The sequence below is a fragment of the Ictalurus furcatus genome, chromosome 6, assembly GCF_023375685.1.
Source record: "Ictalurus furcatus strain D&B chromosome 6, Billie_1.0, whole genome shotgun sequence".
NCBI classification, from domain to species: Eukaryota; Metazoa; Chordata; class Actinopteri; order Siluriformes; family Ictaluridae; genus Ictalurus; species Ictalurus furcatus.
This window is the reverse complement of record NC_071260.1, coordinates 9,690,480-9,702,766: the sequence shown is the minus strand read 5'-3', so window position 1 is coordinate 9,702,766 and position 12,287 is coordinate 9,690,480. Positions and strand designations below refer to the sequence as shown.

The window sequence follows — 12,287 nt, the reverse complement described above, 5'->3', positions numbered from 1 at the left end:
CAGCTTGTTTTATCTGAAAGTACGAAGTAGCCGTATTTAGCTATCCACAAACCTAAAGCTGGAACTCCAAGAATGTTTTTTATGCCGACTTGTACCACAGCGCTGTTGAATTCTTGAATCTGAATAGTCAAAATTGATTCATTTCTTTAACATGTTTTGGACAGTAGTTCCAGCTGCAAGGCAAATCACAGGTTTGTATATTAATGTTTTTGTTTTTAATATGTTGTTTTTAATAGTATCAACTAACACAGGGACTTGTATAGCAGGTATTGCAAATTGTTGGTAAGTTTTCTGAGAGAAGACTGTTAAAGGGTTTTTTAATGGTCGCTTCAGTGACATTGAAAGCAGTAACTTTAGGGTTTTCGGCATGGGAAAATTTTTGCAGATGATTTTTTTTTTATAGCAGCAGTGTTTTATTCCTTACATACAGTATAATATCCTATGATGAGAAATTAATGATGACTGATCAAATCACACCACTGAAACTGCAAAAACATTTTATTTGAAGGAGAATGTCTCTCCAGTCTTTACATGAGCCGCTGCACCTTCACTTTTACATTCTGGCACCAGTCCTTTCTCCCATGAGGCAGGCAACTGCATTCTTAGCACGTTACTCAAACTGTTTCCTCTCAAGACCCAAAAATTCGAGTGCATTTCCTGCCATGAGTTTATCCTGCAAATAAGTGAAAAAAAATACTCCAGCTAAGTGTTGGCAAAGCATGATCAAATTGGAACATTTGAAAGTACAGATCTGCACAAATGTTCTTATCAGCCAACCATCTAAGCATCATGGGAAGATCTAAATATCAGCATTAAAGATCTGGTACCTTCAGTGTACCATCAAATTCATTCATTGATTCTATCAATGTTCCTGGCTCCAGTTCTCCAAGAGGAAATGGGTAATCTGTTCCTAACATCACCTTATCCTGGAATAGAGGAGTGCACAGTGCTAATAAAGACAGACTCATTCAGACACATTATGTCTAACATGAAAATATCACCTTGACATTGCAAGAGTCTTCAGGTATGTATACGAAAACAGCATATTTTTATAAATACAGTGTGTTGATTTGGATCTCTGTTATATCACATATATACAGTATAGTCTAAGTCATTTTTTACCTTTCATAGTCTTTCATGCTATGTTTCTTTAAGATGTACATGAATATCTTACGTTTATATATTCTTTCTGAATGGTCACATGACCAGATATGCAGCACCTCTCACTGACACTAAATAAGGTAATGAGATCTTTGAAAGTTCAGAGGTCACATCTGTAATGTGGAAATGATACATATCTTGAACTTATATGTTCAGTCATGATGTGCAGCTAAAAGTGCAAACTTTAGAAGTTGTAGGCTGTGACTTAGTGTTTCTAAAAACTTCCACACACTTGAATGTTGTATTAAGTAATCCAAAAGATTACTTAAAATAAGTTTATAGTATGTAGTACTAGATTTCAGATATACAGTATTTCCTGAGATGATAAAGAAATCCTACCTTCCCGATGACATCAATGAGTAACTGAAGAGCAAGCGGGTCATGGACCAGAGAGTCAGTGTAAAACGATCCTAAATATTTACGTGGATTGATCTTATTGTCGTTAGCACACAGGTCTGGCCGGACATTGAATCCATGCTCGATTCGTCCAATTGTATAAGGAAAAGCACCGCCTTGAAGAAATGATGCGGCATTAAATCATACAAAAACGCGTGCCAGTGATCACCACCAGAGCTGAAATTTTGAGGTATTTCATAACCAACCTCCATGAGCAAAGCAGACCTTTAGCTTTGGGAATCTCTCAAAAATACCCCCAAAGATCATGGAGCAAATAGCCATTGTAGTTTCTGAAGGCATACCTGTAGGGAAGTGACCATATCTGATGAACTTGAACTATTACAATGTTACTTCAAAATTTACAATTTAAAAATTATTTCCAACTTCTTGTTAAATTATTTGCCAAGCATGAATAAACAGTTCTTTTACTGTGAAAAAAAAAAAGAGAAACAGTCACTAATCTTTTGATTCTACCATCACGGTGGCTTTGTCTCCTGAAAGGCCATAAGGAACAAATTTAATTTAAAGAATACAATAGAATTTGATTTAAAATATTGTCTGACAGCATTAATTCACACTCACCAACTAGCCATGGCAGCCAGTACTTAGCCATTCTCCCATCCGTCTGCATATCCCATGGATGCACAAATAATGCACAGTTTAACTCCTCAGCAGCCTGAGGGATCAGAAACACAATACATTAATCCATATACATGTCTTGCCATCAACAAACACTAAGAGCCTTATTATAATTGCAATAGCTGTTATACAGTACCATCACTCAAACTCAGCTTCCTTTAGACTCATAGCCATTCACTTACTGCAGTATATACTCTATAATCCTAACATGCCTGAGCCAACTCATCAGCTAATTAACATTTCCTAAGTCTTTTGTATTCAGCATTTGCAACATACAGAAATATACAGTCCAGCACAGTGGCATAAAAGGTAGTGAGCATTTCCTTCTTCAAAGCTCCATAGTTTTAAATCCGTCTTAGTGGAGTTTTGTATGTGTGCCTTTCTTCTAGGTATTGCATTTTTCTCCCACATACCAAACACATGCTGGCAGATAGATTGGCATCCTACTTAGAGTGTATCCCCAATGTTCAGGATCCAAAGTAGTTCCTGAAAATAACTAATACTTATAACCCAGAGTGGGGGCCCAGGTGTTCTACTAACATGTAGACTATACAGTAGGCGTATAACATTAAAATACGTATATATATATATATATATATATATATATATATATATATATATATATATATATATATATATATTAATTCATATTAATTCAGATAAATTAAATCTTCTTCAACAACTATGGTTACCTTAAAGTTACAGTACCTTCACTTTGGTCTTCTAAGTTTTTAAGTTATTGCTTTCATTTTGCTTTGTATTGCATAATACATTTCCCTAAGCACATAGTCATACTTTTCCCAAAATAATAAATGGTCAGAGAGTTGAGTATAATGTTCTGCTAAACATTTTTAAACATCTTACAAGCAATTATATGGGCTATTACTTGAAAGTTTATGAAATAAACTGCTGAGCTAGCAGAATGATTTCTTTAAAAAATATGGCACATGTTTAGAGTTAAAATCCTCTGAAACTGGTTCATACAGTACATGCTTATAAATAAAGCCTCTGAGGCACATTTTTAGCACAAAGCTTCATATTACAGATTGAGAGATTTAAATAAAGTGTTGCACATATTAGTGATTAGTGGATGCTGAGAGGGAGAATACCTTTACAACATTTTAACTAAAGTTCATTTTCAAGCATCAATAAGTTACTGTATAAATTCATCCATTCATCTTCAGTCAGGGTCATCTTGGTCAAGGTCGCACTCACATTCACACCTAGGGCAATTTGGTGTAGCCAATTCACACAGGATGGGAGGAAACCAGAAAACCTGGCGTTTTCACATCGACATGTGAACAGAAAATATGAACAGAAACTCCACACAAACAGCAATGCATATTTAACCTTTACCTGTAACTATTTATTTTTCAGATCCTGAGGTTGTAGTGAATAATTAATGCAACCTGATTTTTGATAGAGCTTCTTTATGCATGGAAGTAATTTTAGTTCTACACTCTATAGCTCTATAACTTTAAAAAAAACAAGATCAAAGCCTCATGTTGTGAAATGTTACTGATCAAATAATTTGTAGCTAAGGTCAGCGTAACTTACAGCATAAACAGGGTAAAGCTCAGGAGCATTGAGGTCCCAGGTGTTGACGTGTGAACCAATTTGCACCCCTGGGAAACTCAGCTCCTGCACACAGCGCCGCATTTCTTGTACAGCCAGCTCAGGGGCCTGCATGGGAAGGGTGCCGAGGCCTACAAAGCGTTTCGGGTATCGCTTCACAGTGGCTGCCAGGTCATCATTAAGAATCCTACAAAGGTCCAGTGTGTCCTGAGGTTTTGCCTTATTGATCGAAAAGTGGATAAGACTTTGATAGACATGCAGTAATATATGATAGACACAACATTTTCTCTACATTCAGCTTAGATCAAGTTAGTGGTCAAGGATATTCAAGGGTAGCGGGAGATACAGGTAGCAGATCATGCGTTCCAATAATTTCCAATAGTTTGTAATAATCACTTTCAGAAAAAGAGAAGAATGTACTGTAATGTGGAGCTGATAAGATACGTGTAATATTCTTGGTACTCAGGAATAATATAGAAGTGCATTTTATTGGTAATTTTATACTAATTTTATACCCATTGATTTTTTTTTTTCAAACTGCATCACACAATGCCTTACGATCGGATTCTCCAGTTGCTTTGCTGAGGGGAAGTTACCGAGCATGTTTTAAAACCTGTACTGGCAAAAGGCAAGGTTTTAGATATTTGTTTATGCATTTCCCTTACTTTTTGAGCCGTGGGTTATACAATGTCATTTTGACATGTTTTTCCATCTTCTTGTTCTCAATAATGTAAGATTAACTTATCTAATGCCACACACAAAGAAAGGTATGCTACATGTATACTTCATACCTACAGTATATGACTTGTGTTTGACTTGAGAAAATGATTGGAAATTTTGAAGATAAATTCATGTAAAGTAGAATTTCAGACGTTATTTACCCAGTAGCTGAACATTACAGGGACAGTAGACAGGGTCTGCACTGTGACACCTGAAAGAATTACAGTTAGCCAATGTTAAATGATATTTTAGTCAGATGGTACATTATTAACTAGCAGTGATTTTGGAGATGTAAAAAAGATTCAGCAAAACAACTTTACCATGCTTATCCATGTCCCGTATCCGAGCCTCAGCATCCCAGCAGTTCTCCTGAACTACACGGAACACTTTCCCATCCTTCATCATTTTGGCTTCTCCCTGGGAATACATGAATTCATGGAATAAAGTCCATGAATAAAGTCCACAAGGCATGGAAAGGAAACCACGCATATCCCATTTGAATATCAAACACATTGTGCTAAATTGTAATGCTCAGGCTGCTTTTTGTACTTCCAACCACAAGAGAGCAGCTGCAACCATAAAGTGCCTGAACCTATTTTCAAGATATAAGGACTGAGAGAACATATAAGGCTATGTTTATAGTAATATAGTCTTATAAGTATCTGTGGTGAAGATTTTGGCATTTGGCTTTCTTAAATGATGAAGTCCAACTTTTGATAATGTACCCTTTATACTATACCTCAAGCAACCAGAATACACCAGAATCTAGTGTTTTGCCTCATTTTACACACATTGATCATCAGATCAAACCCTCAATGAGTTAAAGTGACTGGCAACAGCAGAATAAATCTATAAGCAAATGATGTGACCCTGAAGGCCCCGAGTTCCTGAGCATTGTGATAATCATGGTGTCCCATTAATGTAACTTCTGCCATCATCTGGCCCCATGTACTAAATGGTAGCCTGTTCTTCCTGTGCTGCCCACACATTCTTCCCAGGGGTCTTAGTTAGCACAAGCCAACATACACTCACAGTCCAACTCCATAGCGAGCCAACCTTACCTTCATCCTGATCATTAGACCATTTTACTGCAATGTGGTGCAGAGGAAGCAGTGTTGCTGCTTTGTTTATATAGATGTACCACATGACTGCAGTGCATGCTCGTTTGCATACATTTAAACACATTTAAACTCTGCTAATAAAAAGTGGAATACTAGAAAACTTTTCCATCATAAAACGCTGTGTTTGGCTCAATTTTTCATATTGAACATCATAAAAATGGCAAATTTATATTCAGTAAATCATTAGGTAGGGCAAAAGTGTTAATTTGCTTCTCTGTGTAAAACTGAAACAATAACAAAAACTAATCTCCCTCCTGCTCCTCCATCTATTATTTATACTCTGACTTGTGCACACACTTATATCTCCAAAAATATGCACAATGAATATGTATTGGGTATTTTAACATCAGTCTTAAAGTTCTGCTGCCATAAAATCAGTAAATGTAGTCTGGGTGTGTTAGATCTTTCTTTGACTCACCTTACAGTGGTGGTGGAGCTGGACAAATCCATCATATCCATATCTCTGCAAAGTATAGGATTTTTTAAAATGTATGAAAAATAGTATAATTTCAGTATAAAGACAAAAGCTAAAACTTATATGCAGTATACAATCTATGCACCTATACTTTAATTGCTAGTATTTCTTTTACCTATTGTCATGTACCTTGTTTAGCAATATCCCTGTTTTCATGACATTATTCCTAATTTATATATATATATATATATATATATATATATATATATATATATATATATATATATATATATATATATATATATATTAGCTTTGTCCCCTGCCTTGCTGTCTTTTAGACCCTGATTATGAACTGTAATTGACTTTTACAATGATTCTTAAGTACATTATATCCTGTGGCCTCTGTCTTCACTTATATATGATATACATAAATGATTCAGATTTCGTTGGTCATGGTATACAGGAATTTCAAGAACACAACATGAAAATAATCAATAGCCAAAGCATAATTATGGGTTGTCCTATTCATGATATTCACTCTTTTGGTCTTCATCATTATCAGGCAGCAGAGACAGTTGCAAGTGAGGTTTATTAAAGTTAAGCAAACAATCCAAACCGTTAAGCAAGGGCAGGGTTAGAAATAGGCTGAGATTCAGGCAAACAAATCAGCAAACAATAAACAGGGCAAATCCAAACTCATGAAACCAGGAAGACATACCAGCATGAACAATAAAGTCTCGGTAAGTCAGATAATGGTACACTTTAGGCAGGATACATGGGAGGATGGGGCTAACCTGCAGTGGCGTGGTTGACCCAGTTTATATATGACCTTGTCTATGTGGTGCAGGATCTTTAATTGGCCAATGTACCCATTTTTTACAGCACATGGTGTTTCTAATGTCCATGGTAGAGAACCATGCTCGATCACCTACGTCTACTCCTTCAAGGTTTGTGCTACATGTTCAAGGCATTGGGGGTTGCTCCCACACTTGCTCTCTCTGCCTTAACCAATCATCTACTCTGGGGTTAGCATTCAACAAGAACAGGGGTGGTTGGTACCAAGCACATACTGGAATGGGGTTGAGTGAGTGGCAGAGTGACTTAGGGAGTTCTGAGTATACTTGGCCCAGGGGAGGAACCAAGACCAATCATCTTGATTTTCAGGACAGAAAGTTCTTAGGTAACTACTGATCTCTTGTTTGGCCTGCTCCACCTGCCTGTTAGCTTGTGGACACTGGGGGGCATGCAAGAAAGCCCACAAGGCATGAGTATTCAAAGTGGCCAGAAGTGGTGCTAAAAGCCATCTTCCACTTGTCCTCATGGAGTCGCACTAGAAGTATTAGAAGTACTGTGAAGGTCGAGTCTGGTGAATATCAATATTAGACTGATTTGATTTCAGCTTCTATAGTCAATGCATGGCCTGAGCCCATCTTGTTGAGGCAGGAGAGGTAGAGTGCTGGATGCACCCTTGTTGAAGTGCCTCCTCAATGTACTCCTCCATGATGTGTTCAGCAGGTTGTGTTCAGACAGGAACATTAAGATAATGAGTAAAACAGTGTGCGAGTTACTTGCCTGCCCATGAATTCTGGGGAATATGAAGGTGCCTCCATGGGAAGCTAAGAACTATGGGATGTTTTGTGGTAACGGTGCAACATAATGTGTGCTGGAAGTAGGGTGCTGACTTGTAGCATAAGGGGTTTTGTGCATAGCATGACAGTTCCATTTCCTATGGGTCCACAATCCAGGGTTTGAATATATGGAGGATGCTGGAGTGGCTGTGTGGGGAGATTAAGCTCGTTGAGGGCTTGGTCGATTAAATTCCCCGCACCTCTAGAGCCCATCAGTGCTGAAAGCATAAAGCCACTTCCTGAGTGCTTTATCTGAACACTTAGAATGAATATCTGATGTGATAACTTAGAGGGACTAACTGTTGAGGAGCGAGCCAGAGTGGTTGCTCACTTAACTGGCAGTCATGGTTTGACAGGGGCTGAAAAGAGAGGATGCTGTGCTATGTGATGAGTTGGATTGCTGCAGACTGCAGTTGGATTGCTGCAGTCTTTTCTATTGTGTTCATGTTCCTTGTCATTCAGCTTGGCACACTTGCATGGGTTCAGGGCTGTGAGCATTAAGTTGGGAAATCCATTCCAAATTGGATCTCTGGTGATTGCTTAGAAGATTGTCTAAGTGGATGGCAGATCAATCAGTGACCCCAGAGATGCAGAGTCATTGCAGCGGGTGAGTTCATTACTCACTTCCAGGTTCAAACCTGTGTGCTATGCCACCTTGAGTGCCAGTTCGTTCTATTCACTCCTTGCCTGAGTGTACAGAATTCCAGTGAATGGTCAGCAGCACTTGGTTGAACTTGGGTGATGGCGAGGACCTGCTTTCTGATCTCCTTTTCTTCTGATGAATGATCAAGGACTCGCTGGAAAGGTTTCATGAAGCAATCATAAAATAATATACTCCCCTCTCTGGGACCAGACAGTTGTATTAGCACCTTGCCTGTGAGCAGACTGATGAACCAGGTTACCTTATGCGGTTCAGAGATGCCCTCCTGGCCAGAGAAATAAAGGGAGCATTGTAACATGAAGCCTTTCCCAAATACATATCGGGATGGGAGATAAGGAAAGGAGCTGACATGGCAGGAGGCAACTGTGCTGTGAAAGCCAATGGGAGCATGCTGATGTTTGCTTGGTGTCCAGCAAGTCCAGCAAACAATCCAAAATTTTAAGCAAGAGTCAGAAACGGGTAGAGATTCAGGCAATCAGCAAACAAAATAAAACCAACAACTCCAAACTCATGAAACCAGGAAATCAAATACCAGAACTGCATGAACAATAAACATAGAATGTGGCATTCTTTGTGCTTATATAGTGTGTGGTGGTGATTTAGTCCAGGTGTGTGCAACCAATAATTGGGCGATAGTGACTGTGAGAGTGCTGGTGTGTGCTGGGAATTGTAGTCCATGGCGGCCATGTTTGTAGGCCACAACACTTTCTGGGTATTGGAATTTGGCGCTGAATTAGGTGCTGACATGACAATCATATGCTCGGTTTTATTAGGGGTCCAAGCACCAAAGGTGCTGGAATACTATTGTTTTGTTTTAGATTTTAATTGTTCTGTTCATTATTACTTATTCATTTGCCACATGCTTTATTCCAAAGAAACACACAATTGAGACAAGATATCAGTCAAGCATACAGCTAAAGTAGATAAGGGGTAAGGCTTTCCTTAAGAGTCAGTCACTAGCTCAGAACTTTAACAACTGAGTATCACTAGTTTATTGACAGCCCATCCCTTGCTACAAATAATAGATTAAGTAAAATATAAGCGAATCTAACCAATGATGCATTCATACATGGTAGAAATACTGTTGAAGTTTGTATATTTATCTTCAAGGGTCATAATGGGATTATGGTCTAGAGCATAAGGAATGTGTTTCTACTTGTAAGCTTTATAGACTGGAAATGAAGTTTCTAATGAGCAACATAACTAGTCAGCTATCTAGTACTGGGGTTTATGTACACTTGTTCTTGTTTGTGAACCCTTTAGAATTTTCTGTATATCTGCATAAAAATATGACTTACCATCAGATTATCACTAGTCCTAAAAGTAGACAAAGAGAACCCAATTAAACAAATGAGACAAAAATATTATACTTGATCCAATAATACATATCTGTGAGTGGCAAAAGTATGTGAATCTTTGCCTTCAGTATCTGGCGTGACCCCTTTATACAGCAGTAGCTGCAACTAAACATTACCGGTAACTGTTGATCAGTCCTGCATATCGGCTTGGAGGAATTTTAGCCCATTTCTCAGAACAACTGGGATGTTGGTGGGTTTCCTCACATGAACTGCTTGCTTTGGGTGCTTCCACAACATTTCTACCGGGTAAAGGTCAGGACTTTGACTTAGCCATTCCAAAACATTAACATAAATATAATATTTTTTGTCTCATTTGCTTAATTGGGTAATCTTTTTCTACTTTTAGGACTTTTGTGAAAATCTGATGATGTTTTAGTTCATATTTATGCAGGTACATAGAAAATTCAAAGGGTTCACAAACTTTAAAGCATCACTGTGCATATCTTGTAATTTAAGTAATATAAAATGATACGGAAATTTTTACAATGTGTATATATATATATATATATATATCTTGTTAAAGCAGGATTTGTTTACTGTAACCATATAGGCAGTTTATGATACTGGACTAAGAAATTTTATATACTATTGGATATTATCCCAAGTTGCCCTGATTCTGAAATCTGACATGAAGACAGCATTAGCATGTGAACATGAGAAATGATTACCTTTACTATGCTCTGTTGACACAAATTAACAGGAAAGGCCAAGGTCCTGACTGATTAATATTTCACTAGAGCAGATTTCAAAAGCAAGTTTTAGATTCTGTTTCTACTGAGCTCGCCATTAAAGCAGATGATTTCATAAAATGTAAATCATGAGAATGTAAATAAAGGCACAAAATAATGAGAGTGCATAGGCTTACAGCACAGAAAAGCTGTAATCGCTGTTAATTTTTCCACCCAAGCTGGTGTGTACAGACGGATTTTGCACAAAATGTGATTTTATGCAGTGATTACACTCACCCTGCAGACATAGTTGCTATTATACAATTTCTCACTTTACAATCTATTTCTTGAGCTCTGAGCTTCCCTACCTCTTTTAGATCAGGCCATTCCTTGGGCAAAATATGGTTATGGATATCAATCTTCATCTTCTACACAGATGAGAAGTCCTGAACACACAGAGCTTCAGTGTGGGGAAAGGGTTACAGCCAGCCCATGCACCTGAAGCTCAGCTCAACTCAAAGTCAACACTTCCCTGATCATACTGACCAATCAAAATCATTCACTCTGCATTGCCATTGGTGTCTAGCCATATTAACTAAATATGGAGAAGAATTACACCACTATATTATTTGAAAGTATGTATTTGAATTATGCCACAGTTTACAAAGGGTTGTGTTTTGTACACAACTGGCACAAGAATATTCATAACTGTACTGAAAAATAATAACCATAATAACCATCAAAAGAATAACAAACGTAGCATGAAATCCTGCACCAATTCTGCCCCCTATTGGCTATGTTATGTAATGAGGGCATTCATTACAAATGTTACTTGGGAAGAGGCTACATATTACACTCTTCATGAAAAACTATTAAACAAACAAACAAACAAACAAACAACAACAACAACAGCAAAAACAGTCTCATCTAACACTCAAAAAAAATTGTTTGTTTTTGGTGTGTCCCTCTAAGTAAAACTCTACATGAGAGGGTTTCCAATCTATAATGATTTCAGGTAGATCTCCTCTTTACAGAGCTAGACATGTTAAATATTCAAAGATCCCCTGAAGCCCCTTTTCTAAAAGTGTGTATGTAACATAATTTTTGGAAGAATTTTGTAGATTGATCTACACTTTATGAAAGACCTTTGGGATCTATGGTCATTTGAATCAGCAGGGCAAGGCACAATGTCCTCTTGACAGCATTATAGCACTGACCCTTCTATACAGAGCCAGCCTGGAGGTCGACAATCCAGGGACTCAGGAGACATGGAGAATGTGGAGAAAGGGGTGATGTCACCATCATGGCAGCAGCTACCAACAGAGATCACATGCCTGCCCTACTGCAATGGCTATTGGGTATATATACCTAGCAACTGGGAATTCTACGAGGCTCAGCTGAACACAGTGGGAATATTTGACAGGGGGTTAGCAGAGGTGACGGTAACGCAGCTGACCTAGCTGCTGCAGGTACTGCTTGATGCCACCAAACATGAGCAGCTGACTGCACTCAAGACTGCTCTATGGTTCCAGCCCCTGGAGACCAGTGGCACAAAGAGTTGAGTCTGTTTGGCAACCCAAAATATTGTTGGTATGTTGGCATTGCCAAAAGATGGCTCATGCAGTCGGCTGGTTAGGGTCCCAGCATGTTCATTGGATGCCATGGACAGTTGAGGGGGTCACCTGCTGTCGCCTGATAGACATTGGGTCCAGTGCCACCGGATTCTATTCATGGCCACCAGATTCCATTCGTTCCACCACATAAGGCGATGGCAGCTCAATGGTCAAGATGTTGGATTACTGATCAGAAGGTCATAAGTTCAAATCCCAGTACTACCAAGCTGCCACTGCTGGGCCCATGAGCAAGGCTCTTAACCCTCAACTACTCAGTTGTATAAATGAGATAAATGTAAGTCACTCTGGATAAGGGCATCTGCCAAATGCTG

The 12,287-nt window shown here is 38.4% G+C and overlaps 1 protein-coding gene across 2 annotated transcripts; it reads right to left on the bottom strand.

Annotated features, from left to right (window-relative positions):
• Nucleotides 1–480: 480 nt before the first annotated feature.
• acmsd (aminocarboxymuconate semialdehyde decarboxylase) lies at nt 481–10,859 on the bottom strand. Of its 2 annotated transcripts, none has more exons than XM_053626458.1 (10): nt 10,711–10,859; nt 6,031–6,075; nt 4,812–4,908; nt 4,653–4,702; nt 3,754–3,990; nt 2,140–2,233; nt 1,764–1,859; nt 1,501–1,673; nt 828–926; nt 481–673 (listed from the first exon to the last, which is right to left on the bottom strand). In XM_053626458.1, the coding sequence occupies exons 1-10, from the start codon at nt 10,765–10,767 to the stop codon at nt 611–613; spliced, it is 1,011 nt and encodes a 336-aa protein (XP_053482433.1). In that variant the 5' UTR covers nt 10,768–10,859; the 3' UTR covers nt 481–610. The 2 variants fall into 2 exon arrangements, with proteins under 2 accessions (XP_053482433.1, XP_053482434.1); XM_053626459.1 differs by lacking the exon at nt 10,711–10,859 and adding an exon at nt 9,615–9,629.
• Nucleotides 10,860–12,287: the final 1,428 nt, after the last annotated feature.